Source organism: Phyllopteryx taeniolatus, chromosome 9, assembly GCF_024500385.1.
Source record: "Phyllopteryx taeniolatus isolate TA_2022b chromosome 9, UOR_Ptae_1.2, whole genome shotgun sequence".
Taxonomy (NCBI): Eukaryota; Metazoa; Chordata; class Actinopteri; order Syngnathiformes; family Syngnathidae; genus Phyllopteryx; species Phyllopteryx taeniolatus.
Window position 1 is genome coordinate 8,238,556 of NC_084510.1, and position 25,885 is coordinate 8,264,440.

General features: G+C 42.4%; 1 protein-coding gene and 1 pseudogene across 7 annotated transcripts; one reads left to right on the forward strand and one right to left on the reverse strand.

The window, feature by feature from the left end:
- The first annotated feature begins 1,742 nt into the window (after positions 1-1,742).
- Positions 1,743-25,544, forward strand: hcfc1a (host cell factor C1a). Of its 7 annotated transcripts, XM_061784978.1 has the most exons (28): positions 1,744-2,124; positions 3,189-3,389; positions 3,864-4,012; positions 4,893-5,053; positions 5,132-5,340; positions 5,458-5,542; positions 5,657-5,763; positions 5,859-6,038; positions 6,129-6,371; positions 6,465-6,613; positions 6,700-6,882; positions 6,969-7,193; positions 8,771-8,875; positions 8,966-9,182; positions 10,107-10,243; positions 10,345-10,492; positions 10,579-10,799; positions 11,022-11,841; positions 12,001-12,146; positions 12,265-12,399; positions 16,919-17,129; positions 17,206-17,481; positions 18,558-18,664; positions 18,758-18,892; positions 18,981-19,166; positions 22,636-22,933; positions 23,004-23,067; positions 23,153-25,544. In XM_061784978.1, exons 2-28 carry the CDS (start codon positions 3,194-3,196, stop codon positions 23,190-23,192), a joined length of 5,133 nt encoding a protein of 1,710 aa, XP_061640962.1. In that variant the 5' UTR covers positions 1,744-2,124; positions 3,189-3,193; the 3' UTR covers positions 23,193-25,544. The 7 variants fall into 7 exon arrangements, with proteins under 7 accessions (XP_061640961.1, XP_061640962.1, XP_061640957.1 ...); XM_061784977.1 differs by having other exon boundaries at positions 1,743-2,124; positions 6,129-6,613; positions 12,004-12,146; XM_061784973.1 differs by having other exon boundaries at positions 6,129-6,613.
- LOC133484255 (5S ribosomal RNA) lies at positions 9,706-9,825 on the reverse strand (annotated as a pseudogene).
- Positions 25,545-25,885: the final 341 nt, after the last annotated feature.

Here is a 25,885-nt window from a genome sequence, read left to right on the forward strand (position 1 = left end):
GCAGAGCCGGGATTCTAACCCCGGTCCTCAGAACTGTGAGGCAGATGTGCTAAACAGTCGCCCACCGTGCCGTTGGGTGTCATCCCACTTTAAGTTTATTTAATCACATCTGTTCCAATACTTTTGCTCACTTGAAAAGTGGGTGGTTTCAAACAAAAGGTGCTGTGTCCTGAGTTGTTTAACACATCTAGATGTAAATACCATGAAAGCCACGAAAGCTGTAATTCTGAACTTTTGTCTCATATTCATCTTTTGATCTGAAACAGCCTTCCGTATACAACAAAAACAAAGGAATTGACCTTGCCATTCCAATACCTTTGCACAGTGGAAACTGGTTCTCACATCCGCCTCACAGTTCTGAGAACCTGTGTTCGAATCCAGCCTCGCCTCTGTGGAGTTCGCATGTTCTCCCCGTGCCTGCGTGGGTTTTCTCCGGGTAAACTTAAGTACCACCAAGCCACAAGAAAACATCAGACAGCATGGCCCAAGTGGAAGAGATGTGTGATCCAAAGTCAGCAGCTGGTATTCTCAGTGCACCAGGCCTAACACTTAATGATCATTAGTCAGTCATATAAATATTGAGATGGCATTTTGTGCTCGACTGATGTGTTCAGTTGCCTTTTTTTGTTTGTTTGTTTGCTCACATTTCACCAGTTTAAAGTAGTTTTACTGTATACATAGACTTCAGTTCAATAGCTGTACTTTATCTGTTGTCGGAGGTACTGTATGTGTATGTGTGACAAAATTACAAATAATCATGCCACAAATATTAAATATAAACTGTTTGCCCCTACTCCCTGCCAAAGTAATAACTTGAAAGTAATTGTTATTATATCATTAACTCGTTTTCTTTTAAATCACACTTTGTGTGGCATGATATAGACCTAACAGATATTTTTGGACTCCAAAGTATGAAAATAAACATTGAAATAATGACGTGGTCACTGTAAACAAGTTGTTTAAAGACTGCTTGGACAATCCAATCATAAAATAAATTAATTGCAAAATGCAAAAAATAAAAACTCAACCACCAACAAATGACATGGGAAATGAATGGACCGATGTTGTGCGTTAAGGGAAGTGCTTATGTTGGGGAATTTAACATTGATGCGATGATCCAGAATATAGGTAAAAGCACAACCACTTTTGAAAATGATCTGTCAACCGGACGTACCGAATACGGTGCAGTAGTATCATACAAAAGGTAAGAGGAGAAAGTCTGACATCTAAAGGACACATAGCATAATAAAAATATTGACTGAGAGAATCATTTACATACAGTTTATTGGTAGTTATGGTGCTATTGATAAATAATATTGTTTTCTTGTCAGTCGTTATACCCAGTTTGGTTGATCAGAACTGACAAACCAGTATCGATCAAGTTGATAAAGTATTGATTTATGAAGTTTAAATAGTTAATCGGACCATTTCACCGAAGGTAGTAACGCATTTTCAGACATTTGAATGTAGGAGAATTTGATTATACTTCTACTAATGTTAATGAAAATTATTATACATCGATGGAGGGCGTAACCATTACTCCAGTGAATATGGGCGTGGAAACTTTTGACAATAAGCGAGCGAATATCTATACATTTATGCCAAAACAAGAGATTTGTGATTTGATGCGCATGTGTATATTCGTTTAGAGTTGTGTGAAAAATATAATCCACCGCAACAGTTAAAGAAATAAATAAAAATAAAAACGCTTTCAAAAAAAACAAAAAAACGGATGTCGCCATCTTTAGTAAGGGACAATAAACCTCGGACTATTATAGAAACGTGTTGTAAAGAGTTGTCAGTTGTTAAGCGTTAGCATAATATTTATTTCGAGTCCTTGTTAAATGTCCTCTTCGCACATGTCATCCTTGGCGGATTAGTTAGGGTAAATAGAAAGAGTTTGTTAATTTGTAGCCACCATAGTCACCAAGTTGTTCTCGGTCGCCATGTTTGCTTTGGGTGACGCCAACCGTCTCCATTTTCCTCCGCCTCTGGTTGTCAAGAAGATGGCAGCTTCCAGGCAGGCATGAGAGGACATATTTCTTCGCAAATCGAATGAATCGGAATTATTACAACAAGATTAGACCACCCGTCAGTGCTTTTGCAAATACTGCATCGAATTAGGTAGGTAAATATTGCAATGAGTTGGCGGTTTTACGGTAGTAGTGTTTTGTTGTGACAAACCGTCCGGCCATTTTTCTTGTGGGAGCAGTGCAAGTAGGCCGATGGTGAAAACATGGCTGCTTCCACTGACGGCGTGAAGCATAATAACAATCTGTTCATGCACTTCGACTAGGCTTAGCTACATTACAAGACTGTTGTTGCAACTTTGTTTATGTAAGGTAATGTCTGCATATTAGAATAGCGCGAAAATAGACTGCATTTAATTGTAAGAAATTGCGACGCTTTGACAGATGCAAGCCAATCAAGCTAACACTTTGGATTTGAGCCGCTAGCCGCTATTGCAAGCGAACTTCTCCTAACAAATTTGGAAATTTGTGTTTTACTGCACAATGTAGAGTAATATGTGAATTAAGACACCGGGTTATTGCTATACTTTTTGTTGTTCTAACTTGAACGGTATGTTCCGTTGTTAGTAAATGCGTCGGAAAGGCTCCAGATAGTGCTAAGTTGACCAGCTACAATATGGCGACTCCCACAGAGGCATGAAAAAAAGCCGACTGCTCCGCGTGAGTTTTATCCGTGATTTACACGCGAGTTGTATCGCTACATGTCCCTGTGTGTGGTCGTCTGCCATTTATTGCGATTGACTGCAATTTGTTACGTTTGTTTGTTAATGTAGTCAGTGGTCGCGTCTTATTCGCTTCCGCCATTTTTCAGACTGGCAATATCGTTAGCGGGGGCTTGTTTGGCTACAAGATGGCGACTTCCATGGTTTGAATTCAATGGTTCGAAACAACCGCGGATAATTGACGTTATTGATCCATATATACAGTGTTGTTGTCGGACAAAATATTCATCTGTGGAAGTGACCCGATGCTGTCATTTTGGCATCAGTTTTTGGGAAGAGTTTACGACAAAGCTAGACTCAGGCGCACCGAATAAGTTAACCACTGTGAAAAGTTGCCTAATTATCAAGTTTTTTTCCCCCGTTCAAAATTTCCTGCATAGTCGGTGCTTCAGCACACGCAAGTTCCCGTATTTTGTTTGTTTATTTATTTTGACAGAAGTCATGTCTGTCCCTGGCACCGCGGTGACTGGGACCTCGGCGTCGGTTCTGCAACCGCGGTGGAAACGGGTCCTCGGATGGTCGGGTCCTGTTCCCCGGCCCAGACATGGACACAGAGCTGTGGCGATAAAGGAACTGATGGTTGTGTTTGGCGGTGGAAATGAAGGGATAGTGGATGAATTACATGTCTACAATACTGGTAAATTTAAATTTGCTCTTATAACTTTACTCCTTGAACATGGTGTCACACTATGAACCCCACTTTTTTAACATATTCACCACTAATAAAGGAAGCATGAAAACTTTCGTAAAGGATAGATTATGTACGGCTCGATACACATCAGTACAGGCCGCAGCAGGCCTAAACAGATTCAAATGTCAGTACATGACCTCCCTCTGCTGGACAAGGGTCCACATTGTTAATTTAAAAAAGGCGGGCTAAAATAAAATGGATGTTTCTCGTTTCGCGTTCTTGCAAAAATGAGTAACAGTTGTTGAAACATGTACTCTATGTCATCTCCTTGATTATGTTGTTTATTTTGTTAAACATAAAAGGTATTCATGGAAATTTTAATTAAAACAACAATTTGATTTGTATGATCATAATCTTAGTGACTGAAATGTCCTTGCAGTTAAATGTTTTAATGTAATGTGGTTTGTTTTTAATTTCTAGCAACAAACCAGTGGTTTATCCCGGCTGTCCGTGGTGACATTCCACCCGGATGTGCTGCTTATGGTTTTGTCTGTGATGGCACAAGATTGCTGGTATTTGGTGGTATGGTGGAATATGGAAAGTACAGCAATGATCTCTATGAATTACAGGTAGGTTTTCCCATCAATGTGCCCACTTAATAAATGGCTGGACACATTTTACAACTTTTTAAAAATGTATTTTTGAATGTTTTTTGTTTGTTTTAATACATTAAAATGCACAAAGACATGTCTTTCTAACTCATGGGTTACATTTTAACTTCTATTTAGCTCCCTTAGTAACTACCTTGTAGTGTAACAAAGTTGAATCAATGACCGTGATGCTGAGAAAAGGCCTTCTCACACGGCACTTGGTTTTCTTGGTTCTCACCGAGTAGCGGTCCGCAAGGACTACAGCACCCCGATGCAAGCTTGTCAATATTTGAAGGTGCTTTTGTAGCAGCCAACAAGGAGGCTTTTCCCACTGGCTGGTTTATTGCTGTTAGTACTCTGAAATCATTCCACCAGCCTCTCTCCTATTGGATGCACCTTCTGATGTCACCGCAACACCGCTCCCAAGGGCGCATCATGGCAAACACCCACCTTGCGCATCGCGACACGTCATGGGTTTCCATCCTCATGGCCTCGTAGCATGTACACAAGGCATGGGTTTGTCGACAGCGCGCTGTGCTATGCTCAGTGCAGTGTGAAAAGGCCTTAATTCTTGTCGATCAATGCCACAAAACTGTGCTTTAAGTGGTCAAATTTAATTTGAAACCTTGGTAGAAGCTCTCTGTACCTAATCAACTTTAGGGTTTATTATGCCTGCAGAAAGCCTAACTTCATTTTGGAAAGAAAAAAAAAAGTTTTGTTCAATGGCTGGCGTTCTGATTGTGAATAAAGTTATTTCCCAATCTCATACAATGGGTTATATAAATTTAAGAGACTGGAAATTGAGTTGAAGTCAACTTGTTGCCATCAATATAATTTTTTACCTTGATCTCTGTTTTAGGCCAGCCGATGGGAATGGAAAAAGTTAAAAGCAAAAAATCCCAAAAATGGCCCCCCTCCCTGTCCGCGTCTTGGTCACAGTTTTTCCCTGGTGGGAAACAAATGCTACTTGTTTGGCGGACTCGCCAATGACAGTGAGGACCCGAAAAACAACATTCCCAGGTAGTGTTATCAGTGTGTTTGATATCACGTGTTCGTGTGTAAAATGACCAGGATTAATGCGGGGGTCATTTTCCTCAGATACCTGAATGATTTGTACATACTCGAGCTTCGTGCTGGGTCCAGCGTTGTCGCATGGGATATTCCAATCACGTATGGAGTCCTGCCTCCTCCTCGTGAGAGCCACACCGCAGTGGTCTACACAGAAAAGACAAGTAGAAAATCTCGACTGATAATTTATGGGGGAATGAGTGGATGTCGTCTTGGAGATCTGTGGACTCTTGACATTGGTAGGTTTATATAACCTGTTCATGAAATTAAATATACTTGGACAGTAGATGGCAGCCCTTTGGGGTATTGCGATTGTTTAATGTTGTTAGACTTAACTACTTTTCTGTTATCTCCAGATACCTTAACATGGAACAAACCATCAGTGAGCGGGACAGCACCACTTCCTAGGAGTCTACACTCTGCCACTACCATCACAAATAAGTGAGGCAACTACTGCTCCTTCCCACTTTGTGGTTTCTGTTGATTTAGTTTCGAGTTGGCAGCCTGACATGCTGTGTTGCCAAACATCTCATTGTAATTGCATTTAATGTACAGGATGTATGTTTTTGGCGGATGGGTTCCTTTGGTAATGGATGATGTCAAAGTGGCCACACATGAGAAAGAGTGGAAGTGCACAAACACCCTGGCCTGTTTAAATCTTGGTAGGTTTTACTGCATTTATATTTTCTATTAAAAAATAAATGTAAATTGGAAGCAAGAGTGCTGATTAATTTTTATTTATTTATTCCCCCTTTAGATACCATGTGCTGGGAGACAGTGTTGATGGACACCCTTGAAGACAACATTCCCCGGGCCCGTGCTGGTCATTGTGCTGTGTCTATCAATTCCAGACTGTATGTTTGGAGTGGTCGTGATGGCTACCGTAAAGCATGGAACAACCAAGTCTGTTGTAAAGACCTCTGGTACCTGGAAACTGGTATGTGTGTGTTCAATTTTCTTATTTTCATCATCTTGCCATCAGTTTAAGTGTTGAGGTTGATGGTTTTGTTTTTCTCTTCACCACCAGAGCGGCCACATGCCCCTGCTCGAGTGCAGTTGGTCCGTGCCAATACAAACTCCCTGGAAGTGAGCTGGGGAGCAGTTTCCACTGCGGACACATACTTATTGCAGCTGCAGAAATATGACATCCCTGCAACTCCAGCTGTAGCCTCGCCAGCCATGAGTGCGATCCCCTCGCAACCCGTGAACTCTCCAAAGAGTCCCGTTCCGGCTGCTGCAGCCCCCTCACCACAGACCCTGTCACAAGCTGGTATTACTGATGTTTCCTCTATTTTGCACCCAAGGCAAGCTCAATTGTTGTTTTGTGCAAAAAGGCTTATTACATCTTTATCAATTTTTACAGCTGTGTTGAAGGTTGCTACTCAGCAATCTGCCACAGGGGCGTCTGTTGTCACAGTCCGCCCAAGCCACCCTGGGAAATCGCCTGTAACTGTGACATCCCTTCCTCCTGGTGTCAGAATGGTTATGCCTGCCCAGGTCACCCAAGGCTCGGTATGAACAAATGTGCAGATCAGGTTGCATTTATGACAGTCATACGGTCAAATAAACAATTGTCTTCAACTTCCTCTTGATTCCAGCCTATTGGTAGTAGCCCGCAGATGAGTGGCATGGCAGCATTAGCCGCTGCAGCTGCAGCAACACAGAAGATTCCGCCGTCCTCTGCTGGAACAGTCCTCAATGTTCCTGCAGGTGCCACAATTCTCAAAACAGTAGCTGTTTCCCCTGGCACAACTACAGTGAAAGTTGCTTCCCCAGTCATGGTACATATCAAGAGGAAAAAAATAATTTCTAAAAGTGTACTTCTAGCGGTCTCGAGCAAGGTGTTCAAATAATTTTGTGCGTACAGGTCAGCAACCCTGCCACACGCATGCTGAAAACTGCTGCAGCGCAGGTGGGCACAGCAGGCACGTCCTCGCCCAGCACTACCACCAGGCCAATCATCACTGTGCACAAGTCTGGTGCAGTCACTGTGGCTCAGCAGGCCCAGGTGGTAACCACTGTGATGGGAGGAGTTACCAAGACTATCGCTTTGGTCAAGAGTCCCCTCACCATGGGTAGTGGTGGCACGCTGGTAAGAAAATCTGATTCTTCACAACTGCGAATGGGTACAAGTAGTAATTTTTCAGTAATTAACTAATGTACATATCTACAATCATAAAAAGAAATTTACTTTTAAAATTATTTCAGAAATGCCCATCTCTTGACAAAATATGCCTTGGTACAGTGTTGCGTATGCTTGTGGGAGATCACATGCTTTCTAAATATTGTTTTACACACAAAGGTATTAGAAATAGCATTTTATGCTGATCGGCTTTGTCATAATTCGCCGAGCCAATCAATGACATAATTGATCGGCTCTGCAAAAGACATGTACTCCGAGTCGCCATCGTGTACAGTATATTTGAATTCAAAAGCTAGTTTCTTTTTAGCCCTGTCGCGTGTCTTTTGATGAAATACTGTAAATATCTGACAACCAATAAAGTTATTTAAAAAAAATAATAATAGCATGTCGGCGGTGTGGGACAGACAACACATCTGAGACATACAACATGTAATTTCTGGATCAGACTACAAATGTGGTCTTTCACGATTGCACTATGTCAGACTACTGCAATAAAATCCGATAGCACCGCATCCCGTCTTTTACGATCACTGGGCTTTATCTTGTCAACGCAAACGTGACCGGATACACTCCTTAACATGGCGATGACATCGTTACGCGTGTGTTATAAAAACAAAATGGGGGGAAAATGTGTGCTGGTAGTCAACGGTGCTCAGGAGATTAAGTTCATTTAAGGCTTGCTTGAGGTATGGTCACGCACTTTTAATACAATACCGCTCGCAAGCAGGCAACAAAACGTTATGTAGCCTAGCAAGCTAGTGCTAGCAGTAACAGTTGTGCGTAAACATGCTGCCGTTCTGTTGAATCATGCTCTAAAGTTTCGGTGTGTGTAAAGTAATTTAATTACAATAAAGTAATTTAACTACAGTAAGTTAGCTCCCATTATTTCTGTCATGTTGTAATGTTGGTTTAACTTACCTGATTAGAATACATCACCTGACTGGAGCAATGATTTCCAACCTTTATGGAGCAAAGGCACATATTTTACAATTGGAAAATCTCACAGCACACAAACAAACAAAAATGTCACAAAAAGTAGATACACAGTAATTACTGTATATACATCCTGCCATCCAATAGAAGAGCATTTATTTATTCTGTCTATTATTATTATTTCTTGTAAATGAATAATTCTTTTGAGCAGTTAAGTACAATTTTATAATTTCCCACAGCACACCTAAAGATTGCTCATGGCAGACTAATGTGCCACGGCACACTGGTTGGGAATCACTGGACTAGAGAAGATACTCAATATGCAGTACAGAAGTATATACCGTAAATGAGAGAGTCATTTAAATAGAGACATTGGTCCATCTTGTGATCTGATTGGTTATCGTTTTTTTTAAACTCGGTGATTGGCCCCATAATTCTGATCGTGTAAGTATATTTTGCCTTGTCACATGAAAAAATGTTCCGTGAGCATTGGGGGAAGGAGATGTGTTTAGTTAGAGTTAATTTATTTATCGTCATGACAATCAGTCAGTTAAGATAAAATCATTTCATTTCTCTCTCTCTCGTGTCGGCAGATCTCCAACCTTGGCAAGATGATGTCTGTGGTTCAAACCAAACCAGTGCAGACATCAGCTGTCACGGGCCAAGCTTCCACGAACCCTCTCACCCAAATAATTCAGGTAGAATATATGTAGTGCAAAGAAGCCCTCATACAGGTACAAGCTGTCTCTCCAGATAATTTGCATAAAAGTTTCCCTTTCGCTCCCCAGACAAAGGGTCCCCTGCCAGCCGGCACCATTCTGAAGCTGGTGACCTCTGCGGATGGAAAACCTGCAACAATCATCACCACCTCCCAGGCTGGAGGCGCCGGAAACAAACCCACAATCCTTAATATCAGTGGTGTCTCTTCAAATGCCGCTAAACAGGGCCCCACTATTATTAAAACCATCCCGATGTCAGCCATCATGACCCAACCTGGAGCAACAGGTCTGAATTATCTAACTTTTTTGCCGTCAATTACACCAACACCAGAATATTTACCATTAAGTGCACAACACTGAAGTTGATTATGCATATCTCATCTAAAAACACTTAAACAGTCATCGATTTTCTGTACCGCTCATCCTCACTAGTGTCGCGGGCGTGCTGGAGCCTATCCCAGCTGACTGAGCGAGAGGTGGGGTACACCCCGAACTGGTTGCCAGTCAATTGCAGGGCACACATAAACAAACAACCATTTGCACTCACATTCATACCTGCGGGCAATTTAGAGTCTTCAATCAACCAACCACGCATGTTTTTGGGATGTGGAAGGAAAAAGGAGTAACCGGAAAAAACTCACGCAGGCACAGGGAGAACATGCAAACTCCACACAGGCGAGGCTGGGATTTGAACCCCAGTCCTCTAAACTGTGAGGCAGATGTGCTAACCATTCTTTCACCGTGCCGCCCACAATTGCGGTTTCTGTAATCCATAGTTTTTTACCGGAGCAGGTGATTGGCCTACTGCTCAACCCCGGCACCTGGTATTCCTAGGTGGTCTCCCATCCAAGTACTAACCAGGACCGACACTGCTTAGCTTCCGAGATCGGACAAGATCGGGCATTCCCAGGGTAGTATGGGACAACACTTAAACAACTCAATAAAATTTTCTGTGTGGGTACCAGGCTTATTTCGCTTATTCAGTTCTTTGCTTGTCATAAAGGCAGTTACAATTATTTTACCTTGTGCTGTTCCTTCTTTTAAAATGTCTACCAGTTTAGTGTCATTATTTGCACATGCATATTGACAACTACCTTTTGGTAAAGGCTTGCAAAAGTATTCGGCTGAAAAGTTATTACATTTTGCAGCGAATACAACCAACATAAGTCTTAGAAGTTTATGTAATGCATCTGTATTGTTGGTCCTGTAGGTGTGACAAGTAGCACAGGAATGAAAACGCCCATAACAATCCTTACAACTAAGGTGATGACCACTGGAACGCCTGGCAAAATTATCACTGCAGTGCCCAAGCTCGGAACTGCAGCTGGCCAACAGGGATTGACACAGGTACACAGATCAACATAATACATTGACCTGGTATTTTGTTTTGCTGTGGACCATGTACGGTTTATGTATAATAAGATTAACCCCGAATCTTCTGTCTGTAGGTTGTTTTGAAGGGTGCCCCAGGGCAGCCAGGGACTATTTTGCGCACTGTACCCATGAGCACAGTTGGCGGTGTTCGACTTGTTACGCCAGTGACAGTATCTGCTGTTAAACCCACTGTCACAACCCTGGTTGTCAAGGGAACAACTGGTATGAAAATAACTAAAGTCATTTTAAATGTTTTGGTGCAGCCACTCCATCACAAATCACACTTTCTTTTGTTGTCACTTTTTTAGGTGTCACCTCTCTCGGCACAGTCACTGGTACAGTCTCCACAAGCCTAGCAGGTGGAACTGTGGACACTGCTAATGCATCTCTGGTTACTCCCATCACCACATTGGGGACCATTGCTACACTGTCCAGTCAGGTCATCAGTTCGCCTGCGATAACTGTGTCTGCTGCCCAGACTACCCTAACGTCTGCAACCACACTGCCCTCGTCCAGCATCACAGTGCAGGTGAAATTCTGCTTTTTAATTGTGCCAGTGGGAGATCAGTTCAGTTGTTGTACAATACCATTGGCTACTGTTATCTCAGCCTATAATGATTGTATAAAATGCTTGGTTTGTTTCATTTCTGTAAATAGAAATGGGCTGCAATTAAAGAGTTTTTTTTGGGTTGTTGTTGTTTTTTAAACAGATCTATTTAAAAATGCTTCTTCTTTGCTTCCCCCACCCCAGAACCAGCCCACCCAGGTCACTCTAATCACAACTCCCAGTGGTGTAGAAGCCCAACCAGTGCAGGATCTACCAGTGTCGATCCTGGCTTCACCCACCTCTGAACAGCCCAGCTCCTCTGAGGCTGGAGCTGCTGGAGATGGGTCCGGGACCGTAACTTTGGTCTGCTCTAACCCGCCGTGTGAGACACACGATACAGGAACTACTAATACAGCCACAACATCGTCTGCCCCCATCGGCGCAGGGCAAGTTTGCTCCAATTCACCCTGCGAAACCCACGAAACCGGAACCACAGCCACCACCTCCTCCGCTACAATTGGAGCAGGACAGGTCTGCTCAAACCCTCCTTGTGAGACCCACGAAACAGGAACCACCAACACAGCTACGATGGCATCATCAAATATGCCTGCGCTTCGTGTGTGCTCCAACCCGCCATGTGAGACCCATGAAACGGGGACAACCAACACGGCAACCACAGCATCAGCTAGCATGGGAGGAGTCCAGCAGGTGTGCTCCAATCCCCCCTGTGAGACTCACGTGACCGGTACCACCAACACATCCACGCAGGCGTCCTCCAACATGAGTGAAGGCCAGACTGGCACGGTGCAGAGGGTTTGCTCCAACGCACCTTGCGAAACCCACGAGACCGGGACAACTAACACGCCATCGACGGCCACCTCCAACATGGGAGGGGACCAGACCAGCTCAGCAACTGGTGCCGTTCAAAGAGTTTGCTCCAACCCACCTTGCGAAACACACGAGACTGGGACCACCAACACAGCCACCACTGCGACCAGCAGTTTTGAGGCAGGAGAAGGCACAGGTACTAAGACTGTGTCAACATCAACACCAGCTTTTCCACCACGTTGATGAATGTATTTAATTAGATTTTGGCTGTCATTTAGAGAAATGAAAAGATTATTCACATGATTTGCTTTTGTTTTGACTGCAAATATAATTTGTGTGTTTGGCCATCTATCAGCAGCTCAGCAGACAGATGATGTAACTGAAGGCACCAGCAGCACTGAAGAGGCCTCTTCCACTGCAGCAGCTGTTACCACCACCACCCAGGGCAGGGCCATCACTACTGTCACTCAGTCCACGCCTGCCCCTGGGCCATCCGTACCTGTAAGAATAACTGTCTGTTTATGGCACAAAGAGCAACCGTCTCAGGCTGACTGTCGATAAGAAAGTGAAGTCACTTAGATTTTTGCCATTGAGTATTTTTGTTTCCATTTTCCTCCAGTCGATCTCATCAATCACAGAGGGGGGGAGCACTGCAGCCAGCTCCACAGAAGAACCCATGCAGACTGAAGCGGCTGCATCAGCAGAAGCTGTACCTGCAGAGGAGGGAGCCACTCCTATGGAAACTCAGGCAGAAGTAAACTATCATGTCACTACACTTGTGCTGTGCTACTATCTGAAGTTCAATCAGCGATGCGTTGTTTTTGTGAATTATCACAGCCACCTGCTCTATAGAGAATAATTTATTGCGATGGATATGTTCCAGACTCGCCCACGATGGGTAAAATTTTGCGATATAGAGAGACCGTTTAAAAACACTTTTATAGTTTCACCACTCCCACCCACTTAAAACACATTTAGACTTATTGTAACACACTTTTTGGAACGTTTATTAACTCCTATTTTCACATGGGAGTCTTATACCATCACTGAGGCCACAAAGCAAGGACTCGTTCGCAGTTATCTGAATAAGAGCCGATATGTGCTTGTTTTAGGCTATTTGTCAGTGCCTGTTAGGTTTAACTGTAAAACTAAAGCACAAAACAAAAGAGCTGGTAACGTATACTTAAACACCAACCATCAACCAAGCCAACCACTAGCTTAATGCTAACATAATGCAAAATGCCATATTGACAGGCTAATGGAAATTAGCATGGATGTTGCGGTTTGAAACCTTCAAACAACTGCTACTTTAACACGAATGGAGCAGCAACACATACAAACGGGATACACAAATACTGTGGGAACGACGCTTATTACTGGAGTATGTTGGGGGTGTTTTCCGTCTCTTCTTGCTCCAATTACACTGAATCTCTGCCAGTAGACCCTTCAGTACCATCCAACATGTTGTAGCGCAACGTGGTACTACGGCAATGTTCAATGAACTGTCGGGTACTCTGCATTGTGAGCAGGTGCGTTGTCATGGTGAAGCAGCCACAAGTTGTCCTGCCACAACTCTCACCTCTTCTTGTGCACTAAACAAAGCAAAACGGGACAGGATCTTTTTATAGCTGTAGGTGGATCGTCTGGCCCAAATTAACTCATTGAGTACCAGCCGTTTTCAGAAACTGCAGCCCCCTCAGTGGCATTTTTGACGATTTTGACGGATTGTTCTATAGATATATAAACATGGAACCTACCAAAAGAAATACTAAACTGTCTTCTTTCATCAGAAAAAAGTACATTTCTACCTTTTACTGTTCGTTAGTAAACAGCAGTAGAACATAGGTAAGTTATAGCAAATATCTAAACAGTGATTTCCTACTATACAACAGAGTTTGGCGTTTCAAGACGTCAGCACCCTCATGTCGAGTTGTGCTCCAGGACTTTTCTACCTCTCTTACAAACTGCAGGAAGGATAGAGATTTATTTGGGTGTTTGGTTCTATATAGGACATAGGCGTTGAAAATGCTAATCTGAAAAAGAGAGGTCGCAAAATTCTCCGGCCAGTTTGGTGACCTTCGAATGAATGGATAATAAGCAATGTTCTGATCGAGTTTATCCATTCCATTCATGTGCGGGTATGACAAACTCTGGCTTCTTTCTCTGTCCTTTTTTCCACACGTCCACTCTGTTCATTATATTGTGGTGGCAGGTTGTTACCTTTTTCACAATGTGTTTGTCCTGCCATGCAACCATTACCTTGCCTCCAAAGTGTGTTTTTGTTGCCGCTTTTATGGCCTGAGGTTTGCCTCTGTTCTTCCTCAGCGTCCCGCAAATTTTAGTTTATCAAGTAGACACTCATACAGGTCAACTGAATTATAAAAATTGTCAATGAACAGAGTGTAGCCATGTCCTGCGAGGCGGTCAAGGACCACAAAAACAACACTGGAGAGCGTACAGGATTCCCCTGTGTACGGCAGCATGTTGAAGCAATATCCCGCCTTCGAGTCCCACAACATGTACGATTTTATTCCGTACTTGATGGGTTTTTGCGGGTTGTATACCCGGAAGAACAGGCATCCCCGCTACTTCATCATTCCTTTATCAATGCATACGTTTTCTTCAGGCTGGTAGAATGTCTTGAACTTGTCCACCAAGTAGTCAAGCACTGGTCGGACTCTATGCATTCTATCAGAAGCCTGATGTGATGCATTTGTGTTCAAATGTAGGAACCGCCATATAATTTGGTAGCGGTTCCTTGCCATAGTATTGTCAAAATACTGCGTGGCATACGTTTCATCAACAGACCACTACATTGCAAGGATTTGTTTTCTTACGAATCTTGTAGTAGAGTGCCAAAATATTTCGACCTGTTGAACTGTGAGCGACTTCGACCCGTTTCCACTGCTGTCTGGCAGACTGCTGGTTTGTGCTTCAAGAAAATCCACAGCGAAGTGGTTTGTTTCATTCACAATATATTGAAGCAGCTCCTTTGTAAGCAACCACTCCAGGAAGTGTGCTGGCTGGTCAGAGTCCAACTTTGCAGCGGTGCCCAGGAGTCGCCGTGAATTTGATCTTTGTTAGTTCCCCGTCAGCAGACGACCAGCCATGAGAACCCCCACCACTGCTTGATGCACCTCCTTTAAATGATAAAAAATAAACAATTACCATAAAAATTAGGCTTTACACAATCAGGATTTTTGGGGCCGATCAGCGAGTTTAAAAAAAACGATATCCGATCACAAGATGGAGCAATGTGTCTCTTTAAATGACTTGTTCATTTACTGTATATACTTGTGTAGTGTATACTGAGTATCTTCAAAAGTATTCTCGAGCATTTTAGACAAAAGGTAAAACATTGACCTCTAGGGGGAATTCAAGGATTGGCCACTGACATAAGTTTAAGTTTTCAGTCAGGTCAAACCAACATTACAACATGACAGAAATAATGAGTGCTAACTTTGTGTAATTAAATTACTTTATTCTAATTAAATTACTTTGCACACACTGAAATGTAAGAACGCCGGCATGTTTACATACAACATTTAGTGCTAGCACAAGCTTGCTACGCTTTGTTGCCTGCTTGCGAGCTGTATCGTATTAAAAGCAGACTTTACGCCGATCTGATCGGTCTTATCGGTATCAGCCGATAATTAGCATTTTATGGTGATCAGCTTTCATGCCATAATTCGCCGATCCAATCAATGACGTCATCGATGGGCTCCGCACAAGACGTATAACTCGGCGTCTTTGTCGCGTATGAATCCAAAAGCTAGTTTATTTTTAGCCTTGTCATGTTTTGTTGCACAGTACTGTAACTATCTGACGGCCAATAAAAAAAAAATGTCAATCTTGTCGGTGAAAAAAACACGTCGGTGTGGGACTATTTTGCGCTGTCTCGGACAAACGACACGTAAGTTATTTGCAGTACTGTCACTATCTGACGGCCAATAAAGTTTTTTAAAAATCTTTTTGGTGAAAAAAACGTGTCGTTTGTCCGAGACACCGCAAAAATAGTCCCACACCGACAACGTAAGTTATTTGCAGTCTGTGCACAACTGAAGTATGTCGTGAGGAATGTCAGTGCTTCAACACAATAAATTTGATCGAGCACCTGAAGAATGTACACGAGGAGGAGCATGCCGCGTTCAAGCAACGCAGCGTGGTGGAAGAGGGGTGGAGTGAAACGGCCAAAGTCTGGACAACATCCCACACTATAAATTTGCGCGATCTATTGTTGTTGCCATGGTAACGAGTGTATCCGGTGTCGATTGATTTGACAAGATAAAGCCCAGTGTTGGTAAGACTGTAAACAGTGGTATTTTAGCAAAACTGATCGGACTATGTATTTTTGATTTTTTTTTTTTTGTGCACTGCTATCTATAACTAAAATAATGACAATTAAAAAAATCTATCAAGTTTATCTAGCTATCGATGCTCCACGTCATGTTTTTGTCCATATCTACAGTATGTATTATCTTTACATGTATAATATCGTGGGACAAACTGGTGTGCATATTGTGCATAATGGAGGGTAAAAGAAGTAATTGCTCAGGCTTTTGGAAGTTAGCTAGTTCTTGCCACTTCCGTGACTTTCTGGGGATTTAAGGGGAGGATGCCCTGCTGCTCCCAGTTGAACTTGACGGACAGTAGTCGTTAGACGAATCTGCTTCAGGCTCAGGGCTGTAGTCCGAATAGTCATCGGCAGACGAAGACTCAGGCGAAGTGGACTTTGAGCGGGTTGCATTCTCACCGCCACCATTGCTCGACACTACCGTTGTTACACACCGTTCCGCTTCGAAGCGTTATCCCTATCATCCGCCCACGTTTGCCATCGTCATTTGACAAACGTGACGTTTTGTTTTTGTTTTTTTTGCGCAATTTCCACCTTCTCTCAACCACACTCTCCTCCTACACCACGCCACACCCCCTCTCCGGATATTTTCTTTTTCTGATCATGTTTACAGAGCTCTGATCAAAGGCACTGCTGCCATCTAGTATTGGTTCACCATGGTATAATCCTTGCTGTGGCTTATTTACAATGGAGCTGCACAAAGGCTTGTACCTGATGCCATGAAAAAACGTGCAAATTGTATTAATACATCTGTGGCACTTAACAGATGGGTTTTAGTCAACGTTAGATGGGTTTTAGTAAATGTATTTATAGGTTTTTGGCACTGAATTAGTTAAAGGGGAAAAGTTTATGTAGTTGGAGTTTGAAATCTTGTCACACCAGTCCTGGATCTTTACTGACACTGTCATGTTTTGGTCAGGGAGATGCAGTAGCCACAGCCACAGCCTTGAACCTGCCATCGGAGCTCATGTCTGAGGGCCAGGGGGCCACACTGATGGTAACGGGGCTGTCAGACGAGGAGCTGGCTGTCACAGCTGCAGCAGAAGCCGCTGCTCAGGCAGCAGCTACTGAAGAAGCTCAGGCCTTGGCCATCCAAGCAGTCCTCCAGGCTGCCCAGCAAGCTGTAATGAGTGAGTTTTTCATTTTTCAAAGGCCACAAATGTTGTGCCTGTCCAAAAGGTACTGACACAAATTATTTTTGTGCAGATGAAAGTGATGCAGCTGGGGAGGGGCAGCAAACCACCACCATCCCCATCATGTTGACACAGCAGGAGCTCGCAGCACTGGTCCAGCAGCAGCAGCAGCTTCAGGAGGCCCAGGCTGCCGCTCAGCAAGGTGCTGTAGACACAAGCATGCCCACTGAGGGCCTCGCTCCTGCTGACAGCCTCAACGACCCCTCTGTGGAGAGCAACGGACACAGCGAGATGGCTGCCGCAGTAACAAGTGCAGTGGCCTCCCTGCTGCCACGTACCACTGCTGAGAGTAAGGCCCCCTGCACACTGAGCCACGCAATCCAACTGGACAATCGGAAATGAATTACTGTCGGTGACTGACCCTCACACACCTACCAACTTGCTGCAATGGAAAAACTGCTGCCCCTGGTATTCTTATTGTGAAATGACGTTAAATATTTAATTGAACCACAAATTACATTTCACAATTGTCCAGGCAAAAGCGTATTGCGCTGACGACTGAACCTATATTCTAATAACACAAACGGGTGAGAATAAAGGTGTGTGTGAATATTCGAGAGGCCGTTTGCCTTATCGTTCCGCCATTGACTACACTTGGCATTTTGGCATCGGAGAGCCTCCACGCTTGGCTTTTTACCCGCAGTGACGTAAAAAAATATAAAGTATTACTGTAAAACGTCATATCATATTTACTGAAAGGGTTCGCACGTTGATGAAAAACCTGGAAAAGTAATTGAAATTGAACATGAATCGTCCTTTCAAGCTAATGTTTCCCGACAGCCAGATAGCGAATAAGTTTGCGAGTGGTGAGAGTGCAGTCACGTGTGCACATACGGGCCTGCTCCGTATTTTAAGAAGCTGCTACTTAAAGAAGTGTCGCAACAAACTGCATATGTTGTGCTGTTCGACGAATGTCTTAACAAACAATTGCAGTCGAAACAAATGGACATACACATTAGATTGTGGGATGGATCAAATACGAAAAAACACAAATACATTGATTGGCTCTGAATTTTGGGGGCACTCCTCTGCGGCCGATATGGTTGACGCGTGTGTGCATTTCAATTATTTTCTGTGGTCTGAGTTAAATGTGTAAATTTTTTGGTCTTGGAAATTAAGGGAAAAGTTTTGGGGAAAAAACTGTTGGTTAAAAAAAGTGTATGAACCCAGTACTGAACAACTGGATCTGACTTGGTACCCGGAAACGTGCTTTTCGTTATGAGAGATCATGTAAAATGCCATGTTTAATTGTCCGTTTTCATCTGTTTAATATGGAGCGCTTTTTCTACCCCCCAACCCCACTGGATGTTTTGTTGAAAACAACTGGATTAATGTTTCCTGTCTCTCCACTTCCTATCCACACAGCACTGGCTCCGTCGAGTACATTTGCACCGGTTGTGTCAGTGGCCAGTCCCGCCAAGCTGCAAGCGGCAGCTGCACTAGCTGAAGTAGCCAATGGCATTGAGGGAGAGGTGAGTTTTGGCAGAACAGCCTTGTTGACTTTTCTGTTGAATGGAATCTGGAGTGTCCGTTGACAGAATGTGTATCGCTTTGTTGGTGTCTAGAAACAAGCCCCTCAGCCAACCCCTGTGAAGCCTGCTGTAAAGAAAGAGAATCAGTGGTTTGATGTCGGAATTGTCAAAGTGACAAATATGGTTGTCACTCACTTCTATGTGCCAGCAGATGATTCACAAGGAGATGTAAATATCCTCTGAGACCTCCTTTTTATACTTCAGTTTCTTGTGAAGTACTTGTTCACTTTTGTTGTATCCGTCTTGTATCCATTAGGATGACTCTGGCGTTATTCCAGACTACGGCCAGATGAAGAAAATGGAGCTTCAGCCTGGGACAGCGTACAAGTTTCGTGTAGCTGGAATCAATGCTTGTGGCCGTGGGGCCTTCTCAGAGATATCCGCTTTTAAGACTTGCCTGCCTGGATTCCCCGGCGCACCATGCGCCATCAAAATCAGCAAGGTAAAGTCACAAGTAAAGCTGAGCCCGTGGGATTTTGGCCCAAATAGACTAGGGTTGCAAAATTCCTGGAATTTTCAGTTGGAAACTTTTCATGGGAATTTATGAGGGGAAAAAACAGGGATGGGAACAAATTGGTTTAAATTAGGACTTTAACAAAATCAAGGTTGCTCAAGATTATTTTAAGAGTAATCTGTCGATTATTTTCATCACGTAATTGAATTAAAGCCAAATCCATCCCTTGATTGAAAAACAGGAAATTATTTCAAATTGACTGTAGAAAATGTGCAGCCATAAATTGATTGATTCAGTTACTGTTTTGTTCTGTAATTTCTGACAGAAAATACACAATGTTGGACATTGTTTTCCAAAGTAAAAGCAGATGTCTGCAAGTGTCTTTTGATTAAACACAAAGATAATCAGTTTGCTCTCAAGGAGGACTACTGAAATAGAGAGTCTTGAAAGGCTGAAATCAGAGAATTTTAAGTTAAAGGTCCCATGCCATCAAAATCAATTTTTTTGTAGTTTTATGCATAACATAGAGCAAAAATGATTCTGTGACATGGTTTAAGTTTGACATCTATGCAGTTTGTCGTTTGAATGCAAAAGGCAATAAACGGCAAAATGGGTGGATTTGAAATCGCTGTCGTCGTGACGTAGTTTATCAATTAATATTTAAGTACCTCCACACTTTGTGGTTGGTACCCTCCTACTCAACTTAGCTGAATGGCATTTCTGAGTTTCAAAGCGAGCAAGTCTCAACCATACAAATACAGTCTATAAGTATACATGTTGTGTTTTATAACAATCCTGAACTATATTTAGCCTTTTTAATGTAACTGTGGATGAAAAAGCAAAGCTTGCATTCATTGTCGCCAGCGATGAATGTTGCACGCAGGCTCAGTTCAAATTAATGGGAGCGGATGACAAGCATAACCTAAAAATTCCCCACCCCTCTTTCAATTTTCACCCACGTCCCCTTTCACCTCAGTGGGCAAACAAGCCAACGCTTGGCGAATTGTGCGCCACAATTATAGTAAGAAATCAAAGGATCCAAATGCAATGTCACTATAATCGCCTGGCCGCCACAATCCACCGTGATATCGCCAAGGACCAAGCAGAGCAAAGCTGGTTCCCATATTTAAATTAATTAAGAATAAGAGCAATCAATTTAGAGCATAGTTGATTTACATATCAAATATTAATAAGGAATCCGGCCGTTTCAATCGCCAAGCATAAAAGACCAACTAGAATAGCTTGAAAAACCCAAATTCCAAACCCGATAAAAGGATATGAAAAAAAATATATGGCATGGGAACTTTCAACAAGAACTCTAAATGAAGAGCTGGGTGATTACTTGAAATTTAATCAGGAGTCCTATTTTGGCTTCTCAGAAACAAAAAAACGTTATAATCAAAGAAAAATGATTGTCCTGTGCCGTGGGTTGTGTATGCAAGTTTCTGCGTTGAAAACGCACCCTGTGTTGCTTGTAGTAAGCGTGTGACTCCTGTTCTTTTGTGCTCCCTGAAGGTGCTTTAAGCTGTTTGACCACCCTAGTTGGAGTTTACTGTAAAACCAAACACACAACAAAACGAATTGCACACGTTCTATATTTAAATACAAGACATCGTGTTAGACATTGCCAGCTTATGCTAACAGTCAATGGAAAAAACTATTGACAGGCTAGTTAATATTAGCATTAAATCATGGGAGGGATTTAACTTAAAATAACCAATATTCACACAACGCCATAGTAACAGACAGACAGACAGACAATGTAACAATGCTCACAGGAATATATTCTTCCTAATCTGTTAAAAAAACAGTTGGTTTTATTATTGCGACTTTCCTCTACTACTTGTTTTTTAGCTTACAGAAATGAGTAGCTCAATGCATGCATCACTCTAAGAGGCCAAGTAACTCAAAGCAGGAACAGCAGATAGTCTTTTGTGGCTTTGTATAAAAAGACTGGACTTTACCCCGATCTGATCAGCTTGATCCGTATCGGCCGATAATTGGCATTTTATGATGATTGGCTTTGTCATGGATCGGCTCCGCAAAAGAGATTTACTCCGCGTTGCAATCGTGTACAGTATATTTGAAATCCAAAAGCTAGTTTATTTTTTGCCTTGTGGTACGTTCTCAAAAACAAAACATGTCGGCAGTGTGGGACAGACAACACAAAATGCGTTGATCAGACTACAAGACAAATTTGGTCTACAAGTCAAATTTGATAATTTCCCACGGCACACTGGTTGGGAATCACTGGACTAGAGAATACTTTTGAAGATACTCAGTATACAGTACACAAGTATACACAGGAAATGTATTGAAATAGACACATTGCTCCATCTTGTGATCGGTTATCGTTTTTTTAAATCTCGATGATCGGCCCCAAAAATCCTGATCGTGTAAAGCCTAAAAAAGACAAATGCTTTTTTTCCCCGACTGTCTGACATGAAATCCGACTAAAATGTTCTTGTTTTGGGTCAATTAGGTTTACCAATGTTATTTCCATTCGCTAAATGCCAGAATATTGAGAGATATTTTTTTTTGGTTGTTGACAAATTTATATAATAGACCAGACAGTCACCCCAGGTGTGCCAATGTTTTTAGCAATGACTGTTTTTATTTGTATTTTTTAATATATTATTATTTTACTTGTTACGAGTTAATTTGCTGGTTCTTAAGTTAAATTTAAAGAGTTGAGTTTTAGTAGTTCATAAGTTTAGAAATCAGTGAATAATGACGTTTATGAATCGTGATTTAAATATCAATTTAAACAAATCTTTTTTTTTCCCATAATCGCCCGGCCTTACTAAACGATTAATCGATTAGTTCTCGATTCATTGGTGCACCTCTATAAGAAATCATGTAGTTGGAGAAAATTTGTTTTTAATGTAATTCTAGCTAAAACAACCAGATTTCATGTGAATAGAGTTGAATAACTGCTATTCCTCAATCAAATGCAAATCAACCACATCCCCATCATGCACTGTGCAATTCTCCATTACGGATGTAGTACGGATGGGTTCACCAATCTGGACTTTTTTTATTTTCCTCTCCACATTTTGAATGGAACTGTTGGTAATTTGGGACAGTGAGGTTGCACTTGTTAGTATTTGGTGATGAGCATTATTTAACTTATTTTTATTTATTTGTTCTTCAATGTATGAATTGATTGTTTAGTTCATGGAATGTTTGATACTTGATAGTTGTACATACTGAGAAATAACAGATTGAGCGTAGGTAGAACGTTATCAAGCTTTTATCATGAAATGACATGTTTTATTGTATTATTTTGCACAGATGTCTGCTTATGACAAAACCAAATCTTAATATTTATGCTAGACTAGGAAACCTTTCCAAAGTTTCCCAGTTTCCCATCTTAACGTCTCATGGAAATTGTCTTCCCCCCCCCCCCCCCCCTTAGCAACCATAACTATAACACTATAACTGTTCTGTCACACAGAGCCCAGATGGCGCTCACCTGACCTGGGAGCCTCCCAGTGTGACGTCAGGGAAGATCATTGAGTATTCCGTGTACCTGGCCATCCAGAGCAACCAGACGGCCGAGGCCAAGGCCTCCACCCCGGCCCAGTTAGCATTTATGCGCGTGTACTGTGGGCCCAACCCCTCTTGCCTGGTGCAGTCTTCCAGCCTCTCCAACGCCCACATCGACTACACCACCAAGCCAGCCATCATCTTCCGCATCGCCGCCCGAAATGAGAAGGGCTACGGTCCTGCCACTCAAGTTCGATGGCTGCAGGGTGAGAAGCACAATTCTTAAACTAATATTTCAACGTGAGACAATGTTGTAACGAACATGATGCTTCATAGAATCTGGCAAAGATGGCGCCTCTGCAAAACCGGCACCCAAAAGACCAGGCACCTCTCCTGATACGTAAGTACTTAATTTGGCCTGACGTGGTGGCAAGACTTAATGTTGAAACATGCTGTACTTATTTTGCTTTTGTGTGCTCTTCCAGTAAGACTACTGGTCCAAAGAAAGCAAGGACGGACCAGTGAGGTTTCCCAGAGATCCCTCCCCCTTTGTCCTTTTCCTATTTGCTGTCCTTTTTATCAGGAAGACCTCTTCATCCTCAATGTCATCCGAACAGCATCCTCCTCCTCCACCCTCAAGTCTCAGACACGACAACAACAGAGGCACAACACCCGAATGAAGCCGAGATGAAAGTCAATCTGAGTCGTTTCTGTAGATAAAACCCTCTTTCGTCCATGTTCTGTTGGCCATGATATTTGTAGAGTGGCATAAACCTAGAAGCACATTATCTTTTTCAGTCGAATCGAATCCTCTTTCGCCATTTTAATGTTTGCTTTTTGGGGGGCTTGTTTCAGTAGTTTAACAGTAGAGAACCATTTTCATCTTTCACAAAGTGGGAGCCAGCCTGGGTGCTATGTTACTTTTTTCTGGGTCATCTTTTGTGGGGGATGTAGCGAGAGACTACATAAATGTACAGTGTTGGAACAAGGCTGTGGAGGCATTAGATTAGATGAACGGAAATCAGTATGGAATCAAATAAAGCACTTGTCCTTAATGAGAGGACATTATTTTTTTCCTTTCTTTTTTGCTCCAAATTGCATCAACAAGACCTGAGTCCATACAGTCATGATGGTACGGGACTCCTGGTAACGTCATCACTGTGTGCTTTTCACCCCAAGATGAGGACTGGTGGCATCCGGATGTGGTCTCCCTCCCCCAAAATAAAATAATTTGTAGAGAATTGACCTTGAACTTTGCTCCGACTGAGACTTGCACCCCACACACACACACACACACACACAAATCATTGCAAAATCTTCCCCAAAAATTAGCGTGCAATGGCGCAGATCTTTTTGTGTAGTTTATTTTTGTATATATTTTTTTTAAGCTTTCCCCCAACTGTGTATGTGTGCATTTTTAAAAACATCACCTTTTTTTTTTTTTTTTTTTTTTAAACTGTTTGTTCCTCCCCTCACCCAATAGTTTGTGTTTGTGGGCAGATGGGTGGCCATGTTGAAGTTGCCACTATATTTTTAAAAGTCGTCACTCAGTTGGTTGTATGTTCTTGTTAACAGATGGTAATGAAAGAGCGAAACTTTTGTATGTATTTGTTTCAAGTAGAACTGCAGAGGTTATAGGACTGAAGGGAACTTTAAGTGGACCCAGGGATAGATTTTACTTTGTTTACTACAACGGTCTCCATGCTTGTTTTTGCTTTGTTTGCCAAACATGGTTTCATGGGATTCATACCCACTCCCTTAACATCCCACTCAGTTGTCCTATGCTTTTTATGCTCATGAATGTGGTCTCTCACCTCTTCATTTTTGTTTTGTTTTTGTAGAATGTCAAATTATATTAGTAGGCATATTCCCCTATCCTATTGATGTATGTGAATCCATTTAATAAATTTTAATTTTTTTTTTCCCTTCTTTGACTCTGTATTTCAAACTGCAGATGGCATGCCAGTCAGCTGCGAGGTGCAAACCTGTGTGACTTCGATTGAGGTTGTCTTTGAGCAAAAGAGCTTACATAGCCAGTGTACTCACTTGTAAATTAGTTCGTTCATAGAGCAAGAATAAAACAAAACAAAATCACGTTGGCCTTTTATATAATTACCTGTGACGCTGTTTTTTCACATTGGTCATCGCTTCATTGCCTTTTTGTGTATTTACTATGAAAGAAAAAATCTATATACAAAGATATGTATAGTCTCCCTGATTGTTTTTGATTTGCCTGTATCATGCCGATTCTGCGTGTGGGAGTCATAATCCCATGACAGTACAGCGCCAACTTGTACTGGAGTGTTTGTTTTCGCCAAGGCCGTGCATCTCTGTTGTGATGATACTGGCCAGCCTGTTCTCTCTCTGTTGTCTCTCATCTAATCTACCTTTTGTGGGTTCGCTCAGTTTCTTTGTCTGGCTGAACTTTCTCTTCAAATGCATTCTTATTTTTTGTGCGTGTCAGTGTGTCTGTTGAACAAAACTAGACATGCATGCAAAAGCAGTGTATTTTGGTAGTGATGCCTTAAATTAATTAGATCATACGCTGAAGGTTCTACAAGGAAAAACAACAAAAAAAAAAACAAGAAGTTTGTTCCTCTCTCCACGTGGTATTCAAGTGTGTCCTTCCCTTCCTCAGTCCCTTTGCAGGGTCACTCTTTTTGCACCCTTGTTCGATAGGTCACCGTCAGCAGTGCCGAGATGTGTCTGACCTTTCCCCTCCACGAGTGGTTCTGTCACCACTGGCAGTCGTTGCGAGTTTCTCTCGACGAATCGCAAGCTACCTGGAAATGTCCTGTATTTTCAAATGTGTGTTTTTTTGTACTGTAGGGAGTAATGTATCTTTTATCATCCAAAAAATAAACATGGTAAACAGCCGGGCTTGGTGTCTTCACCCCACCCCCCACATCCCCAATCAGCGACCACAGCATCACCAACTGCGACCATATACTGGAGGCCGTTTTTTGTGGTGGCTCACGTTGAAATGAACAGCAATTCACAGCACACCCAATTATTATTATTTTTTTTAACATTGAAGTTAAACGTGTTATTGCTGTTATTTGAAGCCACCCCATAATAAAGCTTATTTGGTGACTCGAATACGACTACGGCGCGCTCCGAGAAATTGACGTAAAGGTTACGTCGCAGAACTCCGCAAACCGAGAACTCCCTGTAATCACAATTGAAAGTCTAACACGAACATTTTAAGGGATACGCAC

What these genes read in the sequence shown, in the direction of transcription:
- hcfc1a (XM_061784973.1), top strand. Translation starts at nt 3,194, where the DNA reads ATGTCTGTCCCTGGCACCGCGGTGACTGGGACCTCGGCGTCGGTTCTG. An exon ending in GCCACTACCATCACAAATAA is followed by an intron (nt 5,543 to 5,656) that starts GTGAGGCAACTA and finishes TTTAATGTACAG; the next exon opens with GATGTATGTTTTTGGCGGAT. An exon ending in TGGGTAGTGGTGGCACGCTG is followed by an intron (nt 7,194 to 8,770) that starts GTAAGAAAATCT and finishes TCGTGTCGGCAG; the next exon opens with ATCTCCAACCTTGGCAAGAT.